The sequence below is a fragment of the Cavenderia fasciculata genome (assembly GCF_000203815.1).
Source record: "Cavenderia fasciculata unplaced genomic scaffold Scf_EU5ZYIE02H8LDV-5, whole genome shotgun sequence".
Classification (NCBI taxonomy): domain Eukaryota; phylum Evosea; class Eumycetozoa; order Acytosteliales; family Cavenderiaceae; genus Cavenderia; species Cavenderia fasciculata.
Window position 1 is genome coordinate 787,502 of NW_004457639.1, and position 22,682 is coordinate 810,183.

The 22,682-nt window shown below is 32.6% G+C and overlaps 12 protein-coding genes across 12 annotated transcripts; 3 read left to right on the top strand and 9 right to left on the bottom strand.

Moving 5' to 3' along the window:
• Positions 1-45: 45 nt before the first annotated feature.
• DFA_10124 (uncharacterized protein) lies at positions 46-2,263 on the bottom strand (the record flags this gene model as incomplete). The annotated part of the gene is made up of 2 exons (XM_004351958.1): positions 46-1,720; positions 1,803-2,263. The coding sequence occupies 2 exons, from the start codon at positions 2,261-2,263 to the stop codon at positions 46-48; spliced, it is 2,136 nt and encodes a 711-aa protein (XP_004352010.1).
• A 551-nt stretch (positions 2,264-2,814) lies between these two features.
• DFA_10125 (uncharacterized protein) lies at positions 2,815-4,047 on the top strand (the record flags this gene model as incomplete). The annotated part of the gene is made up of 4 exons (XM_004351959.1): positions 2,815-2,874; positions 2,981-3,232; positions 3,308-3,341; positions 3,926-4,047. 4 exons carry the CDS (start codon positions 2,815-2,817, stop codon positions 4,045-4,047), a joined length of 468 nt encoding a protein of 155 aa, XP_004352011.1.
• Positions 4,048-4,300: 253 nt separating this feature from the next.
• DFA_10126 (uncharacterized protein) lies at positions 4,301-4,868 on the top strand (the record flags this gene model as incomplete). Its single annotated transcript, XM_004351960.1, has 3 exons — positions 4,301-4,482; positions 4,575-4,727; positions 4,790-4,868. 3 exons carry the CDS (start codon positions 4,301-4,303, stop codon positions 4,866-4,868), a joined length of 414 nt encoding a protein of 137 aa, XP_004352012.1.
• A 194-nt stretch (positions 4,869-5,062) lies between these two features.
• Positions 5,063-7,459, bottom strand: DFA_10127 (uncharacterized protein; the record flags this gene model as incomplete). The annotated part of the gene is made up of 3 exons (XM_004351961.1): positions 5,063-6,629; positions 6,826-7,091; positions 7,184-7,459. The coding sequence occupies 3 exons, from the start codon at positions 7,457-7,459 to the stop codon at positions 5,063-5,065; spliced, it is 2,109 nt and encodes a 702-aa protein (XP_004352013.1).
• Positions 7,460-7,591: 132 nt separating this feature from the next.
• Positions 7,592-8,271, bottom strand: DFA_10128 (uncharacterized protein; the record flags this gene model as incomplete). The annotated part of the gene is made up of 2 exons (XM_004351962.1): positions 7,592-7,848; positions 8,034-8,271. 2 exons carry the CDS (start codon positions 8,269-8,271, stop codon positions 7,592-7,594), a joined length of 495 nt encoding a protein of 164 aa, XP_004352014.1.
• A 133-nt stretch (positions 8,272-8,404) lies between these two features.
• DFA_10129 (uncharacterized protein) lies at positions 8,405-11,000 on the bottom strand (the record flags this gene model as incomplete). The annotated part of the gene is made up of 2 exons (XM_004351963.1): positions 8,405-10,567; positions 10,668-11,000. 2 exons carry the CDS (start codon positions 10,998-11,000, stop codon positions 8,405-8,407), a joined length of 2,496 nt encoding a protein of 831 aa, XP_004352015.1.
• Positions 11,001-11,096: 96 nt separating this feature from the next.
• DFA_10130 (uncharacterized protein) lies at positions 11,097-13,867 on the bottom strand (the record flags this gene model as incomplete). The annotated part of the gene is made up of 5 exons (XM_004351964.1): positions 11,097-11,345; positions 11,421-11,455; positions 11,537-13,027; positions 13,067-13,508; positions 13,574-13,867. 5 exons carry the CDS (start codon positions 13,865-13,867, stop codon positions 11,097-11,099), a joined length of 2,511 nt encoding a protein of 836 aa, XP_004352016.1.
• A 285-nt stretch (positions 13,868-14,152) lies between these two features.
• DFA_10131 (uncharacterized protein) lies at positions 14,153-14,529 on the top strand (the record flags this gene model as incomplete). Its single annotated transcript, XM_004351965.1, has 2 exons — positions 14,153-14,274; positions 14,328-14,529. 2 exons carry the CDS (start codon positions 14,153-14,155, stop codon positions 14,527-14,529), a joined length of 324 nt encoding a protein of 107 aa, XP_004352017.1.
• A 203-nt stretch (positions 14,530-14,732) lies between these two features.
• DFA_10132 (uncharacterized protein) lies at positions 14,733-17,154 on the bottom strand (the record flags this gene model as incomplete). Its single annotated transcript, XM_004351966.1, has 2 exons — positions 14,733-16,757; positions 16,825-17,154. The coding sequence occupies 2 exons, from the start codon at positions 17,152-17,154 to the stop codon at positions 14,733-14,735; spliced, it is 2,355 nt and encodes a 784-aa protein (XP_004352018.1).
• A 585-nt stretch (positions 17,155-17,739) lies between these two features.
• Positions 17,740-20,225, bottom strand: DFA_10133 (uncharacterized protein; the record flags this gene model as incomplete). The annotated part of the gene is made up of 2 exons (XM_004351967.1): positions 17,740-19,821; positions 19,878-20,225. 2 exons carry the CDS (start codon positions 20,223-20,225, stop codon positions 17,740-17,742), a joined length of 2,430 nt encoding a protein of 809 aa, XP_004352019.1.
• A 398-nt stretch (positions 20,226-20,623) lies between these two features.
• Positions 20,624-21,251, bottom strand: DFA_10134 (uncharacterized protein; the record flags this gene model as incomplete). Its single annotated transcript, XM_004351968.1, has 2 exons — positions 20,624-20,836; positions 20,937-21,251. 2 exons carry the CDS (start codon positions 21,249-21,251, stop codon positions 20,624-20,626), a joined length of 528 nt encoding a protein of 175 aa, XP_004352020.1.
• Positions 21,252-21,398: 147 nt separating this feature from the next.
• Positions 21,399-21,822, bottom strand: DFA_10135 (uncharacterized protein; the record flags this gene model as incomplete). Its single annotated transcript, XM_004351969.1, has 2 exons — positions 21,399-21,522; positions 21,545-21,822. 2 exons carry the CDS (start codon positions 21,820-21,822, stop codon positions 21,399-21,401), a joined length of 402 nt encoding a protein of 133 aa, XP_004352021.1.
• Between the last annotated feature and the right edge of the window lie 860 nt (positions 21,823-22,682).

Consider the following 22,682-nt stretch of genomic DNA (forward strand, 5'->3'; position numbering starts at 1 on the left):
AATAATAATATTAATTTATATATTTATCTATATATTTATACCCATTTATTTTTTATTATACTTATTATTATTATTATTTTGATTATTTTGATTAAATTTGTTATTTTGATATTGACGTTGTTTTGTTGTTTGTTCTGGTTGAGGGGGAGTTAATTTTAAAGATTTTTGTAATTTGGTACGTCTATTAAATTTATGATAGACATAGAACCGATCGAAAACCTCTTGATTATAATTTGCTTGCCCAATCAATGAACCCCATTTAGTTTGGTTTTCTACGTCGTGAATAAGAGCATAATGAGCCAAAATAGAGTATTTCATGGTTTGTGAGGTAAAGTTCATTTGATGATAGAAACCAAAGTAATAGATGGCCTTGTCAATCTCTCCCATCAATACATAGGTTCCAATTAAAAAGTTGTATGAATTCTTTTTATAGTCTAGTGTAGAGGAATCGATGATTGAAAAATACGATGTACGACGTTGTTGAAGTTGAGCATTCTCGGGATTCAAATCGCAGAATATGATACAAGATGCCAGGAAATAGGGGTCGGGGTTTGGCAACTTGGAACCAGTGTATTGAATATACTCTTCGAGGTCGCGGAAGGATACGTCACCCAACACCAAAAGGTAACGAAGAATGGTACGTGATAATTCGGCATCTGGTACAATTTCATAGGTGTACATTTCACGTAGATAGATACGTAGGTAGAGTAGACTGTTTTGTGATATCGATGCGTTCATACAGGCTGATAGTGTCTCGAGTGTCGGGACACCCTTGATGGGTGAGATGTCTTTGGCACGTGCGTACATGAGTACAAGACACTGACCGAGACGTTTGGGTGCGTTGAGTGCACACGACTTTATAATCTTGCTAATAATGTCGAGTGTCAACCGACCACGTCTTTGCAGCCCGTTGACGAGATCGGTCAGTCTGATCATGTGACCGTGCTCCATGATGGCTCTGACCATACCCAAAAACACGGGCTCGCTATCCGCCACCTCCTGACTACTATCCTGCACACGCAAATAAAACAGAGATGCATGATCGATACCAAAGATACGTTGAAAGTGTCCAACAGCAACACCGATCGTAGTGTTGTTGATTGGGATTTTCTTCTCAATGGCAAAGTCCCAGACATGGTTGAAATTGTCTATCTGACTGAGTTTGAGCCACCCAATCAACGCGGTTTGGATCAATGCCTCATCAACCTGTTTGGCATCGGCCACCTTTCTAAACTCTATTGCAATCTTGTCGAAATTGACCGTCTTGCTTTTAAACAACATTTCAATGTATTGAACTTGTTGTGCTTTGGTTGGTTTGCCATCATGTCGTCTCTCTACAATGGTTGCCATGACCTCATCCAACCGCTGTTCGTCGCCATAACAAGATCGCAACATCTCGATATAACTTTGGTCGCTGTGTTTGACACCCTTTTGATGCACGACATTGGCCAACTCTCTGGCAGCCATTGTATAGTTTTTAGTGTCATTATAATAACCAGCCACAATGTCGTAGTGACCAATATCCATCTCGTCTCTAATATTGTTGTACATCCAAATAAACAATGCCACCACCATCTTTCTTCCTTCCTTTCTTAGATTGGTCATTACAAGCTTTATAATATCTGGTGATGGATACCTTAGATCTTGTAACACTTGACATATATTATATTGTAAATATGCATCACTATATTTTGGATCTTCCATCAATGCTTTCTTTAATCTAGAATAATAAATAATAAATAAAAGTATGGTGTTAATCAATCAATCAATCTCTTTCTTTCATCTTCTCCTCTTTGACTTACAATGATCGATTAAATCTTTCATCTTTGAAAAAGTAGAATTCAATATGTGCAGTCAATTGATTACGATTATATGATAGTAATTCATTGTGTTCATTTGATTCATTTGTTATATTATTAATCTCTTTTAAATTGCTAATGTATTCATCCATTGATATCTCTTCTTCTTTTTCATCTTCCTCTTGTTGTTGATTGTTTCTATTATTATTATTATTGCTATCTACATAACTGTTTCTGTTATTGTTATTTGATAAAGAATACCATCTTTTACTAATGACCAATGATGATTGATTATAATCTGTATATTTGTTGTTGTTGTTGTTTATGATCTTGAATTCACCACTTGTCGACTGTTGTTTCGATGTTGCTGATACCAAAAATGACTGTGTCGTCGTTGTCATCGGTAGCATACAACGACGCAATATAGCAGTATATGTATTAGATCTACATATAATACTATTCATTGTTATTCTTCTTCTTCCTAAAAGTCGGGTCAACCTGACAACAACAACTTGCGTACTTCGTGTCATCAAGCATCTTGCATGATCAAAAGAAAAAAAAAAGGACCCAATTTTGATTAATTAAAATAAAATAATAACAAACTAACAAACAAACAAATAAACAACCATCCTCAGGACATCACTAGTACTAGTATGGGATGAGAGGAGTCAAATTACATAGACATCAAGAAGGACCGATTGATTCAACTACTTTACTTTTCAAGATGAACATCTTTTACTTTTACTTATATATATATATATATATTATTGTAGAGATATCACAATGAATGAATGAATAATAATAATATATTAATATACACAAATAACCGAATTATAATCTATCTATTCTACACTTCCACATGAGATATTATTTTAAAAACTGAATGAAACCTCAAAGAACTAGTCTCCCTCTGATCCCACAGCAATCATTGTGTGTTTTGTCATTGTTTTTTCATTATTATAGTTTATTCATTATAATATAGAACATACATATATAAATAGTTAAAAGAGAAAGAATGGAAGGTCAAAAATTAAGAGATGCTGCAAAGTCTGGTGACATTGAAACCGTAAAGAAAGTATGTTCATTCTCTTATTCGATATTTGATATCTGACTTGACTTGCTGTGTCCCCTTATTTACCCCCCTATCTCCTACTACCATCAATCAATGTAATCTCTATTAGATCGTAAAGGAATCACCAACCAGTGTAAACTACAAGGATAGAACAGGATATACTCCACTTCATATGGCTTCAATGTATGTGTTTAAATTATGGTTCAATATGCATGATTCTCTCTCTCTAACACAAAAGATATCTTTTCATCAATCATCATGTTCACATCATCACATGATAAACAGGTTTGGTCACAAGGATATCATTCAAATTCTATTGGAAAATGGAGCAGACAAGACTGCAGTATCTATCGACGGAGAGGTATGAACATAACTAATAACAAACTATCAACAATATCTTTGTCTAACAACCTATTTATTTTGAATCAAAAAAAAGGATGCTGAAGCCGTAGCCAAGGGTCTTACCATTGGTAACTTTATTAGAGATTTCAAGCAATAAGCAAACAAAGAAATATATTAAACAAAACGAGAAGAAACCACCATCACCCGCGTACAGAATAGAGAAAGAACAACAACAACAACAACAAACACAACTCGAGTAGAGTCTTTGAAGATTCTTTCCAATTCATACCTATTATCAACCAACCAACCAACCAATCAAACAAACACCAAACCAAACAATTTTAGGCTGTTGTATCAACTGTAGTATTATTATTATTTAATTAAACAATATAATCCCAAACCAAATATTTTGCTTTTAAACATAATATCGATAATACTTTTTATTAGTATAATAATAATAATAAGAAAAAGAATAATAATAACAATTTAAAAGGTTATATTTCATGTCGATAATAATCATATTTTATTTTAATCATTAATTCAATCAAAGGAAGAGCACCAAAAAAAAAAAGTTGTACAAGACCTATTTGAAAAGAAGAAGAAGAAGGAATTGATTAGTAATGATTCGAGTATATTGATGAAAGAAGAGGAAGATATAGAATAAGGTTATATGAGAGGGTGTGATTAATCAGACGCTTCAGCTTTGAAGTAGTTTGTCGTCTTTGGCGAGGACAGAGTGGTTCCCAAAAAGGTTCAGAGGGCTCTGTAAACTCTAGGATAGGTAAGGGTTCATCATATCAATCTACACCACCATATCAACCTTTCTCTATCTAAATCTATCTATCTATCTCGTTTTCGTTTTGTATAAGTTCAACTTACAACTTTGTTCGTTTTCACAATGAAAATAGAATCCTCTCGAGAGCTTTTTAATGACACGAAAGGAGCCGAACCAAACAAAAAAAAAATAATTAAAATTAATAATAATGAAAATCAGCTGATCAAGATTAATCTCTGCTTGTCTCTCCTTCACAACAAATAAATACAAAACAAAAAAAAAGAGATAAAATAAAAGGGAAAAGGAGGTGTAATGGAGAATCAAGACAATCATAATCAAAATAGTCATAATGAAGACGACCAAAATCAAAATAGAGAACAAACAACAATGACTACATTACAACAACCTACAGCAAGTCAAACAATGACAAATGAAATTACAAATATAACAAGTCAGAATGATATATATAATATACTAAGTACTCAAACTGAAATGTAATGATTGATGATTGATGTTGGTTGAATGAATCATTTTGTTTTACATGTAAACTGATCGGTTCTCTTTCCTTTTCTTTTTTTTTTTTTAGATTAACAAAACAATATGAAACCAATAATGCATTACAACATTTTAATGAATATAGTTCACAAAAGTATGGACAATTGTCCAATGATTTTGAGAAACATACAAAGATGTTAAAAGATATGAAAAAAGATTTGGATTATATATTTAGGAAAACAAGGTAATTACAATTAATATATTGAATATACTTTATTTAATTAATTAATTAATTTATTATTATAGACAATTACAAGGGTTATTAAATGATAAATTCCCAAATATTAAAGTAGAGCAAACAACATATATTGTAGAAGATGATTAGATTAGAATAAAAGGGATCGACAAGTCCCGAACCGAAATTGTATAGTTTATTTATTTAAATAATATTTATCTGGTGAATCAGATGATTGGAATCGGCCGATTTGTCATATTTATTCTTTGCAACACTAAAAATGACATATCATTGTAGGACCATACACTCCCTCGAGTGAAAATATCTCTCGGCTATTGTATTGTTTATTCAAGTAATGGTTGAGGAGGGATGAGACACAATTTAATGTTTTGTCTATAATACTCTGAATAATCAAATTGTTTAAGCTCTAAAAATTTAGTTGTCTTTGTCGAGTTTAGATATTTTGTGAGGATGTGATTGACGTTGGATCTATAGGACTGATAGGTCAATTGTAATGGTTTCATTTGATATTCATCTTTTTCACAGCCATTGTAAAATTGACCATACTGTTCGATCATTCGATCCAATCGATTCGTTGTTAAATGTCGGTTGGCTAGATTGACCTTTAACAAAGATCCCAATGCATTAGAGACTAGTTCAGAATTGGTTGTGAATGGTTTGAAAATATTCCAAAGAGTTTGGAATGCTCGATCGTCATCTACTCTATTTAACGCGACCAATATTAATTGTGGTGTATTGACTAGATGACTTTGGTCCACCTTGCCGGCAAAGGTTTTGATGAATGTTTCTGCCAAATAATAGGCAACTTGATATTGTTGATTATCAACAGCAGTTTGAAAGATTGATGTAGATCCATTTTCCCAAGCATACAAACTAGGAATACATTCTACCACTTTGATCAATCCATTCTTACATGCTATCTCCAATAGAATGCATATCGTTTCGTTTGTGGAATTGTCTTGGACATGTGAAATGGCTTCTTTTAACAACTCGATGTTATCGTCGTATTGGGTGTACCGTGTCATGATAACCCATGGTGGAATCGTTTCATGAATGGGTTGATAATAGGAGACGATTTGAATGATTTGGGAAGAGAGTGGAGTGTCGTCCCACTCTGGTGGATACATGACTAGGAATTGAGGAGTAGTCCTAAGGGAATGGCCCATCGCATACAACAGCTCCAGCGGTTGTGGTTGGATAGCCGTGAATCTATCGGATAAAAAGCTAAACTGAGTCGGTCCTATTTCAGTGAACCGATCCAAAAGCATCTTGGTCATGGTTGCATCTTCAAAACGGAGTGAAGGTATCACTAATTGATAGATACTATTCATCTCCATGTCAAATGTAAGAGCGTATGCCAAAGTATCTGGCTGGTTTGCCTTTACAATCGACCCAAGCAACTCGTCAAGGTTGTTGATTTGGATGGTTGGTGATTCAAACAATCGACGAACCAAATCCAATGACATGATGGTTGAGTCAATTGTGCCACTCACCTTGATATCAGAGTAATGGGATTCTATCAAAAAGAGTGCGCAATCTAATTGTCCGTATTGTAGTGATACAGAGAGATGTGGCTTTTGATACAAGTAAGCATGGTCGTCGCGACCAATGTTATAAATGTATTTGAGAAAATCCACATTTCCAAATTGAGATGGTTCAGTCGATGGTTGATTGTGGTGTTCAAACGATAGTGGCGGTTTGTATTCAATCAACTTTAACGTATCCATCGTTGCCCATCTTTCAATCGTCTGATTCTTTACATGATAAAAGTCTTGAAACTCTTCCAGACTTTTAAAACTATCTTTGATCCGCCGCAGTATTTCTTGATTTGATGTTTCAATTGCAACCATAAATAGTGATAATCTACAATCAATATCGTATTCCATTAATCTTTTTATAATATAATATAATATTTCAAGTTGATTTTTTTTTTGTATTATTATTAATTTGATTATTATTATTATTATTTAATTTAATGATTAAATATTGAAATGAATCCTTTTCAAAAGGTAAGGTACGAGGTGCCATATTCTTTTTAAGGATGCTGTGTGAAGAGAGATGACAATCTATACAAAATTGGTTAAACATTGCAATGTCACCTGATTTGATGTGACAATAGATCATACTCTTGATGAATACAAATTCTTCCTTTTTGTTGCTATTGACAATGATGTGATAGTTTCGTTTCTTTAAAACTTGATACATCTCTATCGACATTGACTTTTCCAATTGAAGTGCAGACATTACAGTGCGATGATCAAATGTCAATCTCTCCAATATAAAGTCCAATGCATCTGAATGATCGTTTTTAAATATTCTAATTAATATAGATTTAAATATATCATTATGATCCTATTAATATTGTTTATATAGTAGTAGGTTAGTATATAGTTTTATCATTATATATTTTGATATCATTAATTAATTGATCACGAATTACATACCACTTTTCCTCCAATTGAATATTGTTTCATTGCATCATAAACTCTATCGAAATGATCGATAAACAAGTCTATACGATTGATTCTAATAAACTCTTCCAATGTTGTTACTTGTGGTATCTTTACAACCAAAGAAACATCCTTTGTTGTATCATGGTCGATTTCATGTCGTTCCAGTATACCATCATGAATATCTTCAACATATTTGAATATCTTTGTTCTTAGATATTGATTGTTTATAATCCTTTTGAATGATACATTCTTTTTATCACCATCCATTTTTGTCTTTTGATATTTGTGATTTTTAATTAAATATTAATATCATCTTTGACGAAAAAAAAAAAAAGCTGGGAGCACGAGACTCTACTAGGGCATGGTGTTGAGTCAATTGACCAGTTGAAAAGGAAATGATCATTTCTTTCTGTTTTCAAAGCATGGAAAGAGTTTTTGGAGAGAACTATTCTCCTTGTTACCCTTTGTGGGAGCTTTGGCATTGTCTTTCACTTCTTCACTCTTCTTTCTGAATAATTGATAAAAACCTGAATTTAGAGGAGTTGAGCTGTTGTTGATGTTGGTAGGAATTACAACAGGTTGTGTTGGTGATCGTCTAACAACTCCATATTCACCAGAAGTGAAAGGTGATTCGACAACCGATTCATTTTGAGGATCTTTTCTTTTGAGATAATCAGATTTTCCCAAATGGAGTACTGTCCCATGATATTCCTGAATCAAAACTGATAGATTCTGTTCCATCCTCTTTGAGAAAGACGCGCACTGGACTAGGAGGAGGAGGAGGAGGAATTTTAACTGTAAAAAATGTTAATAAATTTGGTTTAGCCTATGATAGACTCACCTTCTTGTTGGGTTTGCTGTCGTTGTTGGAGAACAAATCCAGGAATCATTCTTGCAACTGGAGCTTTTAAGGAGGGATAATCATGTGTGATGTCTTCATAGGTGAGATCTGGGGTAAGAAGATAACGTCCATCAATATGAGATTTGTTTAAGTTTGTAGCTCGATCATCAAAAGGATTCAACTCCAATAGGCCTGAAATGTATGAACATTGAGTTCTTCTAGTGATAGCTTTTGACATTTATATCTATATATATATTATATTTATATGAATAAATAAATAATTTACTTGGGTCTCGCAGTTGGGACTATTGAACTCTCAAAAAGAATATTTAAATTTTCTTTTAACAGATAAATTATTTTATTATTATAAATTATATGGGAATCAAACATTGATGTAAATTATATATTATATATTTATAATATTCATTATAATCAAATGATTCAATATCGATAAATTGGTTGACTGTTGTATCATTTTGATATTTTGTGATGATGTGATTGATTACTACTGCTTGATATCCATATGATAATGTCAATGGTTTCATTTGATATTCATCTCTTTCACAGCCATTATAATATTGACCATAATGTTTAATCATTCGATCCAATCTAACAATTGTTAAATGTCGGTTGTTTGTGCGATTTTGTGATGGTGATCCAATAGTACGAGAGACAAGTTCAGAATCTGTTGTCAGTGCTTTGAAAAGATTCCAAAAATATTCGAAAACTTGATCATCCTCTACTCTGTTTAATACTGAAAGTATTAATGGAAGGTCCACTATCTGTATTGGTCCCTTGGTATTGTTATATTTCGAAAAGCCCACTCTTCTCTTTGATTCCTTTGTATCAATAGTTGTTGAAAAGATTTTAACTAGTTCTTGACCCAAATACTTTGCAACTTGAATTTGATTGTTTTCAAGAGCTATTTCAAATCCTCGACTTCCAAACAACACAAAAGAACCAGTGTAATGACTAAAACATTCGACAACTTTGATCAATCCATTCTTACATGCATCATTGAATACTTGAATAATGATGTCTTTGATGAGATTTGGTTCGTCTCTGTCCAACTGTGCAACTATTGCATCCTTTAACAACTCGATATGGTCATCGTATTGGCCGTATCTTGTCATAATAACCCATGGTGATATACTCTTGATTGATTCGTGTTTGATAATCAATTGGAGAACTTCTATATCTACCGGAGTTCCGTCCCACCTGGGTGCAACCATCATCATTTGGTCTTCATCCACTAATTCAAGTGAATGGCCTCGCAAATAGAACAACTCTAGTGCTTGTTTTTGGAGCTTGGGTATTTGCTGCATAAAACCCATATACCGAGTAGGTTGGTTGAATTGGGGACGATTAAGCAATAATTGGGCGGAAATGGGGTTATGGAAGAGATGGGAGGGTTCAATATAGGCAGAAGAAAATGAATCGAGTGAAAGAATGTACTCTAGAATGTCTGGTCTGTTGATTAATGAAGGGATCAGCTGAGAATTGTTTATCTCGATGTTTGGATGATTGACCAAGCGTTGAACGAGATCCAATGACATGATCGATGGATGTATAGAGCCACATCGAGCAGTTTTGTCGCGTCTTGGATATCGAGAAACGGCATCAATTAAAAAATTGGCGCATTCCAAGTGTCCTCTATCCAACGCCGTTTCGAGGTGTGACATTTTAAATAGATATTGGTCATTATGGTTCACCATATATCTGAGGTAATCTAAATTACCAACAGATGATGCCCACCCTTGTTGAAGGTTGCTTTTTGGTTCTCGGTAATCAATCAACTTGAGAGTATCCATTGATGCAAAACTCTCAATATCTAGATTTGATTGATGATAAAAGTCGACAAACTGATCGAAACTATCAAAACTATTCTTTATCCATTTTAATATCTCTTGATTATTTGAACACTCCAATGCACCAACAAATAATAGTTTTCTTAAATCTATTCCAAGATTTAATAATCTTTCGGCCATATGAATTATTATACTATTATTATTATTATTATTATTATTATTATTATTATTATTATTATTATTATTATTATTATTATTATTATTATTATTATTATTATTATTATTATTATTATTATTATTATTATTATTATTATTATTATTAGATGGATAGTTGTTGTTGTTGTTATTGTTATTTAGTTTGTTGATTATATTTATAAATATATCTCTACTTTCATATCCACTAATTCTTTGTGACTTGATTGCATCAAGACAATTTGTATCTATACAAAACTGGTCAAACATTGCAGTGTCACCAGAGTTGATGAGACAACGCAACAGACTCTCGATGTATCTTGATGAATAATAATCAATGTCAGGGGCAGTAAGATAGTCGTATAGCTTCAATACTTTATACACTTCTATCGATAGTGTCTGACGGTGGCGATAAGTAGATAGCATAATGGTTTGAATAGTAAACGAGAATCTATTCAACATGAAATCCAATGCAATCGAATCATCTCTCTCTACTATCACATCCAATAAATCTTTGAATACAGTATCGTGATCCTATAATGGTCAATTGAATATTATGATAGATAGGTTGTTTAGTAAAGTAAAAGGAATACCTATGAATGTACTATATTATAAATTATTATTAATTACATACCAATTTGACAACACCATCATCATCACCATCTTTACAACAATGCTTGATTGTATCATATACTCTATCGAAATGATCAATAAACAAGTCAGTTCTATTGATTCTAATAAACTCTTGTAATGATATCACTTGAGGTATTTTTACTATCAATATCGGTTTCAAATATAGATGTTTACGTCCATCGAAACTATCAACTATTGCTTGATGAATATGGTTGACATGATTGAATATCTTTGTTCGAAGATAATAACTATTTATAATACCCTTGAATGGTAGTGATGATTCACTCTTCTTCTTCTTTTTGTTATCTCTATCGTCATTTATATCTTTAGACATTATTATTATTTATAATTGGGTTGAGTCAAAAATGAAAAATACGACTTTTTGTGAAAAAAAAAACTATTTTTGAAAATTGGAAAAGGAAATTAATATTTAAATTCCAAATACCTTTATTTCTTCGTTAATCACATGAGAACAAAGATGAAATGCTTTCATATGTTTTCTAGAACCATTTCTCCATCTTGATTCAAAACATCCAAACTCTTTGAAACGGTTGTTGTGAAGCTCTTTCTTTTTGCCCTCGACAGGGAAGGTTGATGTATCGAGAGCGAAACGACAAAAATGATTTTTACCCATAGATATATCTTTGACGGTTCCAAATTTATCAACTTCCTCTGGAGTCTAAAAGTAAAGTAACAAGAGAATAGTTAGTTAATTACTTAATACTGTACAATGGAACACTTGGTTGATACATACAATTTCAAGCTTTGGAACTTTGTCATAAAATAAATCTAGAACTTTAATAATATTTGTAAAATTTTGTTGTGAATTTTCCGGTTACAATTTATTTAAAGAAGTGGGAGGAATCAAACATAATGTTAAATTATGATTATAATACCTTGAATAATCAAATGATTTAATATCGATAAATTGATTGACCGATACATCATTTTGATATTTTGTGATGATGTGATTGATTACTACTGTTTTATATTCATTTGATAATGTCAATGGTTTCATTTGATACTCATCTCTTTCACAGCCATTATAATATTGACCATAATGTTTAATCATTCTATCTACTCTATTAGTTGTTAAATGTCGGTTGTTTGAACGATTTTGTCCAATAGTACGAGAGACAATTTCAGAATTGGTTGTCAACGGTTTGAAAAGACTCCAAAAATATTCGAATACTTGGTCATCCTCTACTCTGTTTAATGCATCAAGCATTACACTCCACATTGATTCTTGGGTATCGATAACTGGTGAAAAGAATCTGGCTAGTTCTTGACCCAAATACTTTGCAACTTGAATTTGATTGTTTTCAAGAGCTATTCCAAATCCTCTAGACCCAAATACCCAAATGAATCGAAGTCCAAAACATTCTACAACTTTGATCAATCCATTCTTACATGCATCAGTGAATACCATAGAAAGAGGCATCCCCATGATATATGGGTTGTTTTTGTTCAATTCTAGAGCATCCTTTAACAACTCGATATGGTCATCGTATTGACCATATCTTGTCATTATAACCCATGGTGGAATACTCTCGATTGATTGGTGTTTGATAATCAATTGGAGAACATCTAGATCGACTGGATTCCCATCCCAACTGAGTGGTCGTTCTTCATCCACTATTACAAGTGAGTGACCTTGCAAATACAACAACTCTAGTGGTCTTTTTTGGACCATAGGTATTTGGGTTGCAGATACTCGAAACTTGGTGGGTTGGTCGAGACGGGGTTGATTGAGTAACAGTTGGGTGGATTTTGGGTCTTGGAGCAAGAGAGAGGGTTCAATATTATTAAAGGAATATGAACCGTGTGAAAGGAGGTACTCTAAAACGATTGGTTGGCTGATTGATGAACCTATCAGTAACATAGGGTTGATAGCGATGTGTGGGTGATTGACCAATAGCCGTTGAACGAGATCTAATGACACGATAGTCGGATTGATGGAGCCACATGGAGTGAATTGGTCAGGGTTTGCATATTGAGAGATAGCATCAATTATAAAATTGGTACATTCCAAGTGTCCTTTTTCCAATGACCTGCTGAGATGTGGCTCTTGAAATATATATTGGTGATTTTGGGTCACCATATATCTGAGGTAATCTAAATTACCAACAGATGATGCCCCTGTAGATAGGCAGTTAGAGGATGTGTATTTTGTTGGTTCTCGGTAATCAATCAACTTTAGAGTATCCATTGATGCAAATCTCTCTATCCATCTATTTGATTGGTGATAGAAGTCGACAAACATATCAAATCTATCAAAACTATCCTTTATCCATTTTAATATCTCTTGATTATTTGAACATCTCAGAGCACCAACAAATAATGATTCTCTTAAATCTATTCCTTGATTTAATAATCTTTTAACCATATGAAATATTATACTATTATTATTATTATTATTATTATTATTGTGGGACATATTGTTGTTGTTTAGTTTGTTGATGATATCTATAAATACATCATCATAGGCACGTATACCACTGTAAACTGAGATTATGTTCTTGGAACCAAGGGTTGGTATTGTATTGAGACAATCCGTACAAAACTGATCAAACATTGATATGTCACCAGAATCGATCATACAACACAACAGACTTTTTATGTATCTTAATGAATCGGCATGGTTGATATCATTGTCGGTGACATTGATGTAATTGTATCGCTTCAATACTTTATACACCTCTATTGATACTGGTCGACGAGGGTCAATAGACCGTCTAATGGTTTGTTGAAACTTGAATCTATTCAACATGAAATCCAATGCAACCGAATCATTATTTTGGAATATCACGTCCAATAAATCTTTAAATACAATATCATTATCCTACAGTGGTATGATTGATAATTAGTATAATGAATAGAATAAAGTATTAAATTATAATTACATACCAATTTGACAACACCATTATCATCTTTACAACAATGCTTGATTGTATCATATACTCTATCGAAATGATCGATAAACAAGTCAGTTCTATTGATTCTGATAAACTCTTGTAATGATATCACTTGAGGTATCTTTACTATCAATATACATTCTTTTTGATATTCACGTCCAATGAAATATCTATCAACTATTGCTTGATGAATATGGTTGACATGATTGAATATCTTTGTTCGAAGATAATAACTATTTATAATACTCTTGAACTGTAGTGATGATTCACTCCTTTTATCATTCATCACTATGATACTAAATGTACTAGTATATTTTGTGTTGCACAAAAGAATAAAAAAAAAGTTATTAAAAAGTAAATTTATTTGATGAGAAGATCTTGTGCGCTTTGAGCGTGTGTAGAAATAATTTAGAATAGTAAAAGTCGTTTACTATGTATATATCTATAATATATCTAAAGACAATGGTATAGAATAGGGTACTAACAGCATGATCATATATTTTTTTAATGGCCACCACTTTTAAGATTGTTTTTTTACTATATAAATAGATATCTTAAAAGAAAAGAGAGAATGAGTGATAAATCAGCAAATGGAACCGTCGAGAGCGATCAGCAAAAGGCTGAGAAAGCATCAACGATTCAGAAGAATATAATCAGCCAAATGACAGATCAAGAACTGGAAGAATTGATGGAGTATCAAGATGAAGAAATAAAGAGGAGGAGAAACGTTCTCAAATGATATCAAGAATCATTGAAGCAAAGAAAGAAATTGAATATAGAAGAAGAGAAAATGAAGAGCTGGCAAGAGAGTTGGGGGAGATGAACAAGAAAGGAAAAAGAGTGGAGCAATATGACACGACACAGAATCAGACAAGTCATCAAACAGCAACACACGCTCTCAAACTAGTAACAACAACAGAAGAGACCGAGGTAACCAAGAATCGGTGAATAAAGGTTTGCACTATTCCAAAAACAATAACAGTTATTCTCAGATTCTTGGTTGCCTCGGCACCGTTGACAGGACTTGGCACTCCTACAATCTAGTGGTATGTATATAAATGAGTAATTATATATATATAATTTCGATAGAAACATCACAATGCATAACTATAATTCAATTGATCGTATAAGCAAGATAAATGTAATTTAATTTATTTATTTATTATTATAGGGACTGGAGGAATCAAACATAATTTCAAATCATATTTATAATATTCAAAATAATCAAATGATTTAATATCGATAAATTGGTTGACCAATACATCATTTTGATATTTTGTGATAATATGATTGATTACTACTGCTTGATATCCATATAATAGTGTCAATGGTTTCATTTGATATTCATCTCTTTCACAGCCATTATAATATTGACCATAATGTTTAATCATTCTATCCACTCTATTAGTTGTTAAATGTCGGTTGTTTGAACGATTATGAGATGGAAATCCAATAGCACGAGAGACAAGTACAGAATTGGTTGTCAATGCTTTGAAAAGATTCCAAAAATATTCGAAAACTTGATCATCCTCTACTCGGTTTAATACTGAAAGTATTGAAAGGATAACTCTCTGTGTTGTTTCCTTGGTTTGTAATTTTTTGGAAAAGATTTTAGCTAGTTCTTGACCCAAATACTTTGCAACTTGAATTTGATTGTTTGCAAGAGCTATTTCAAATCCTCCCATTGCAAAAGAACCAATATAATCATCAAAACATTCGACAACTTTGATCAATCCATTTTTACATGCAGTATTGAATACTTGATGAACGGCACCATCAATGTGAATTGGCTCGTTTTTGGCCAACTCTGCAACGATTGCATCCTTTAACAACTCGATATGGTCGTCGTATTGACTGTACCTTGTCATGATAATCCATGGAGAAAGACTTTGAATTGATTGGTGTTTGATAATCAATTGGAGAACCTCGATGTCAGCTACTTGGGCTCCCCTCCAATTGGGCGGTTGCATCATATTTTCTTGGCACAATATTTCAAGTGAATGACCTCGGAAATACAACAACTCTAGTGGTCTTGTTTGGATGTTGGGTATTTTCTTCATAAAAAGCAGAACCCGAGTAGGTTGGTCGAGATGGGGTTGATTGAGCAACAGTTGGATGGATTTTGGGTCTTGGAGGAATAGGGAGGGTTCAATATCAACTGAGAATGAACCGAGTGAAAGAAGGTACTCTAGAATGTCTGGTCGGTCGATTGATGAACGGATCAGCTCATAATAGTCAATCTCGATGTTTGGGTTATTGACCAATCGTTGGACGAGATCCAATGACATGATCGATGCATCGATAGTACTGCATTTAGTGGTTTGTCCACCAGGTTGTGCATATTGAGAGATAGCATCAATTATAAAATTGACACATTTCAACTGTCCCTTTACCAATGCATTTTCGAGATGTGACATTTTAAATAGATATTGGTCATTCTGGTTCACCATATATCTGAGGTAATCTAAATTACCATCCGCTGATGCCTTTGCAGATGAAATGTTAAAGGAATTGTATTTTGGTTCTCGGTAATCAATCAACTTTAGAGTATCCATTGATGCCAATCTCTCTATCCATCTATTTGATTGATGATAAAAGTCGACAAACATATCGAAACTATCAAAACTATTCTTTATCCAATTTAATATCTCTTGATTGTTTGAATATTTCATTGCATTGATAAATAATGGTCCTCTTAAATCTATTCCAAGATTTAATAATCTTTCAACCATATGAAATATAATACTATTATTATTATTATTATTATTATTATTATCATTATTATTATTTAATTTGTTGATGATATTTATAAATACATCATCATAGGCACGTACATAATTGATATTAAATATTGATTTGATTGGGTCAAGGCAATCTATACAAAACTGGTCAAATATTGCAATGTCACCAGAGTTGATGACACAAATCACCAGATTGTTGATATACCATAATGAATCCCCAACGTTGATATCATAGGCAGTGGCATTGATGTAATTGTATCGCTTCAATACTTGATACACCTCTATCGATATTGGTTGTTCACCCCGATTATGGTAAACAGATTGCATAATAGTTTGAAGAGTAAATTTGAATCTCTTCAACATAAACTTCAATGCAATCGAATCATCTCTCTTTACTATCACGTCCAATAAATCTTTGAATACAATATCATGATCCTACAGTGGTATATGATTGATAATTAGTATAATGAATAGAATAAAGTATTAAATTATAATTACATACCAATTTGACAACACCATTATCATCTTTACAACCAAGTTTGATTGTATCATATACTCTATCGAAATGATCGATAAACCAGTCAGTTCTATTGATTCTAATAAACTCTTGTAATGATACCACTTGAGATATCTTTACTATCAATGTCCATCCCTTTTGATGTTCACGTCCAATGAAATGTCTATCAACTATTGCTTGATGAATATGGTTGACATGATTGAATATCTTTGTTCGAAGATACCGATTATTTATAATACTCTTGAACTGTAGTGATGTTTCACTGTTCTTCTTCTTTTTGTTGGTGTCTAGATAGTTATCACTAGAGTAAATCATTTATATTATCTAAATTATTTTTGTTCATTCTTTTTTTTATGAAAGAAATCTCTGTGTTTATAACCACAAAAAGAGTACCTATATCAATATTCCATATTTTATATTAATTATTGTCTGTATAAATATTAATAAAATCTAATGAATGATTAATTATTGATTATAATTATAATTATTTTTAATAATATTATTGATTATTTTTATATATAGAGAAGTAATAAGTTTACCATTGGTACAGGATGGTATATACAATCATCGTACAATGAGACAACCAATATGAGTTATCTGGGTAGTGCAAGCCAAGTAGCAAACCAATTTAATCAGATGGTAGTTGCCACCTACAACATGGTATCAAGTTGAACAATATTCTTTACCCAACGTACTTTACAAGATCTCGAGGTGGTTCAGGTGAACACGAGCTTTTAATGACTCTATCCAAATTTAATAATAAACCAGTTAAATACATTCCATTATTTTTTAAAGATTAATCTCGTGTTGGAATTCGTATATATATAAAAAATGTGTAATTTAATTTCGATAGATACATCACAATTGTACAAGAAATATTTTATTTATTACATGATAAATTTAAATGAGGTTTATAGGGATTGGAAGAATCAAAGATAATTTCAAATTATATTTATAATATTCATGATAATCAAATGATTTAATATCGATAAATTGGTTGACTGTTGTATCATTTTGATATTTTGTGATGATGTGATTGATTACAACTGCTTCATATTCATTTGATAGTGTCAATGGTCTCATTTGGTATTCATCTTTTTCACAGCCATTATAATATTGACCATAATGTTTAATCATTCTATCCACTCTATTAATTGTTAAATGTCGGTTGGTTGTAAGATTACGAGATGGTGATCCAATAGTCTGAGAGACAAGTACAGAATTGGTTGTCAACGGTTTGAAAAGACTCCAAAAATATTCGAAAACTTCATCATCCTCTACTCTGTTTAATACTGAAAGTAATTCTTCACATATTGATTCTTTGATATCTGTTTTAACTAGTTCTTGACCCAAATACTTTGCAACTTGAATTTGATTGTTTGCAAGAGCTATTTCAAATCCACCCATTGCAAAAGAACCAATATAATCATCAAAACATTCGACAACTTTGATCAATCCATTCTTACATGCAACATTGAATACTCGATTAATGACACCGCCATGACGAATTGGTTCGTTTTTTGCCAACTCTTCAGCTATTGCATCCTTTAACAACTCGATATGGTCGTCGTATTGACTGTACCTTGTCATGATAACCCACGGGGAGAGACTTTGAATTGATTCGTGGTTGATAATCAATTGGAGAGCTTCTTTTTCGATTGGAGTTCCATTCCAATTGGGTGGTCGGTCTTCATTCATTATTTCAAGTGAATGACCTCGCATATACAACAATTCTAGTGCTTGTGCAGGAATCAAATATATTTCCTTCATTTGAACCATAAATCGAGTAGGCTGAGAGAGATGTGGACGATTGAACAACAATTCTATGGATTTTGGGTCTTTAGGGAATATGGCGAGTTCGATATCGATGAAAGCAAAGGAATCGAGTGAAAGAATGTACTCTAGAATGTCTGGATGATCGATTGATGAATGCATCAACAAATAAGAATCGAATTGGATGTTTGGGTTATTGACCAATCTTTGAACGAGATCTAATGACACGATCGACGAATTGATGAGACCACATTCAGCGACTTGGTCAGGTTGTGCATATTGAGAGATAGCATCAATTATAAAATTGGCGCATTCCAACTGTCCCTTTTCCAATGCCGTATCGAGATGTGACTCTTGAAATAGATATAGGTTACTATGGTTCACCATATATCTGAGGTAATCTAGATTACCAACAGATGATGATGACCAACTTGAGCGACTTGGTATTTTTGGTTCTCGGTAATCAATCAACTTTAGAGTATCCATCGACGCAAATCTCTCTATCCATCGATTTGATTGATCGTAAAAGTCGACAAACATATCGAAACTATCAAAACTATTCTTTATCCATTTTAATATCTCTTGATTGTTTGAACATTTCATTGCATTGATAAATAATGGTCCTCTTAAATCTATTCCAAGATTTAATAATCTTTTAACCATATGAAATATAATACTATTATTATTATTATTATTATTGTCGGACATATTGTTGTTGTTAATAATCTTACTATTATTATTATTATTATTATTATTATTATTATTATTATTATTATTATTATTATTATTATTATTATTATCTATATTATTATTGTTATTATTATTTAGTTTGTTGATGATATTTATAAATATATCATTATAGGCACGTGTATAATTGATATTAAATAGTGATTTGATTGGTTCGAGACAATCTATACAAAACTGGTCAAATATTGAAATGTTACCAGAGTTGATGACACAAATCACCAGATTGTTGACGTACCCTATTGAAACCCCAACGTTGATATCTTTGGTCAAAGTGATGGTGAGGTAATTGTATCGCTTCAATACTTGATACACCTCTGTCGCTATTGGTTTATCGGGGTGAGATGCAGATTGTATAATGGTTTGAAGAGTAAATTTGAATCTCTTCAACATAAACTCTAATGCAATCGAATCATTATTCTCCATAATCACAACAAATAAATTTTTGATTACAGCATCATGATCCTTTAATAGAGAGTAAGTAAAAGAGTATGAATGAACAAACGTTATTAATTACATACCAATTTGACAACACCATCACCACCATCTTTACAACAATGCTTTATTGTATCATATACTCTATCGAAATGATCGATAAACAAGTCAGTTCTATTGATTCTGATAAACTCTTGTAATGATATCACTTGAGGTATCTTTACTATCAATGTCCATTCTTTTTGATATTCACGTCCAATGAAATGGCGATCAACTATTGCTTGGTGAATATGGTTGACATGATTGAATATCTTTGTTCTAAGATACCGATTATTTATAATACTCTTGAACTGTAGTGATGATTCCCTCTTCTTCTTGGTATCTAGATAGTTATCACCATCTCCATTATTATTTATATCTATATCTTTGATCATTGTGTTTGTTGGCAAAAAGAGTGAGTGAAGGTCTTCACCAATTTTATTTTATTTTCTTTTTGAAAGGTTATTTATTATTTAAACGTTAACGTTTATAGAAAGAAGGGGGAATTATTATAATGGGCATAATTATGATTATATTTATATTTATAAAATACATAATAATCAAATGATTTAATAACAGGAATAATACATATTGCTAAAGCCAAGAGGATTGTTAAAAGATAGGTGAAAGGCCTCCTTGATCGAATAGTTGTAGTGTCTCATCCATCATCATCCTCATCATAGACTGTTCATATCTATCGATCTATCTATCTATCTATCTATCTATCTATCTATATCTACATGCTTTTTAAAACCGATAACATAAATCATTATTATTTTAAGAATAATAATATTTATAAATATTCTTTTCGATCAATCGTGATTGTTGTTGTTGTTGTTGATGTTGATGTTGATGTTAATGTCGGGAGGAAATTGTTGGAAAATGGTAACCAGATTATAATAGTTTGAAGAGTAAATGAGAATCTATTCAACATAAACTCCAATGAAATCGAATCATTATTATCAATAATCACACCCAATAAATCTCTAAATACAATATCATGATCCTACAATGGTATATGGAAGAGTTTAGTAAGTATAATGATTATAGAACGAAAAGGTAATAAAGGAGTTAACTTTATATTTTATTACATTTTAATTACATACCAATATGACATTATCATCTTTACAACCAAGTTTGATTGTATCATATACTCTATCGAAATGATCAATAAACAAGTCAGATCTATTGATTCTAATAAACTCTTGTAATGATATCACTTGAGATATCTTTACTATCAATGTTAATCCCTTTTGATGTTTACGTCCAATGAAATATCTATCAACTATTGCTTGATGAATATGGTTGACATGATTGAATATCTTTGTTCGGAGATACCGATTATTTATAATACTCTTGAACTGTAGTGATGATTCACTGTTCTTCTTCTTTTGGTTATCTATATAGCCACCACCCACCATCGTTTATATGTACATGCGAGAGAGCGACAAATGAACTAATACATTTGGAAATAAATTGACCTCTCTATTTCAATATGAAAAAATAATAGTAAAATCGGTTGATATATATATAATGTTGTACAATATAAATTTATTAAATGTATATGCTTAGACTGCAAGATCTCTCTTATTTGAAACCCTTGAAGCCCTTCTTGAAACCTTTCTTAAAACCCTTGAAGCCTTTCTTGAAACCCTTGAAGCCCTTGTGCTTGTAGCCCTTGTGCTTGTAACCCTTGTGTTTGTATCCTTTATGCTTGCCGTGATGACCATAGGCAACGTGAGCACCGTGTGATGGGTAGGCACCTGGAGGGTAGGCACCTGGTGGATAAGCACCTGGTGGGTAGGCACCTGGAACGGCACCTGGTGGGTAGGCACCTGGAGGGTAGCCAGTTGGTGGATAAGCACCTGGTGGGTAAGCACCTGGAACAGCTCCTGGAGGGTAGGCACCTGGTGGGTAACCTTGTTGTGGGTAGGCAGCGCCTGGTGGATAAGCTCCTGGTGGGTAACCTCCTGGTGGTGGGTAGTGGCTCATTCTTTAATCTAAATAATATTGGTAAAATTCAAATTGTAGTGTTAGTGATGATATAGAGGAGTATGAGTCGGAGTAGTAGTAGTAGTATAGTAGTAATAATACTACTTTAAGACTTTTCTTATTTTCAAATAAACAGAGGGAGGTAGAGGTGAGAAACAGTAGTAGTCGTAGTTGTCGATTTGAAAGCTCATCACCAACCATTGAACCACCACGTCATCTTCATCATGTGACACATATTCTCATTGAGCTGTCAATGTCACCTACTCTTTTTTGTTTGTTTTGAGATAGAATAGAGAGAGAGATATATATAATTAATTAATATACTTACAATTATTATGTGAAAGGTAAAATATAATGAAAATAAATCATCTCTTGGAGCTTCTATATATCACCAAATGTTTGATGTCATCAACCGACCTTGTCTGATTTTTATTTTTTTAACAAACCTCAAACTTCAAGTAAAAATCTTGAGTCAAACCCATCCGCAGGTGACAGAGAGAGAGCGGCAGCAGGTCACACAAAAACATCCACCCACCATTTTGCACCTCCTAGGATAAAAAAGGAAGGAATCAATCCTCGTCCTCCCAATGATTCGGGTGATCTAAGAACTAGTGACACCAATTCGCAAGAATCAAACAAACAAACAAACAGAGAGACCTAAATAAATATCACCATCTTTCCTCCACACAACGACGCGGCATGGATCTATAATACAACCACCCAAAACAAACTAAACACAAACATGAATGTTATGTACCCACAAGCTGGATAGTCGGCAGATCTACTTCAACTTGAACAAACTTCAAAAAATGATTTCTTTTTATTTTAATTTTCGACCTCTTCACTCTTCAATATTTTAA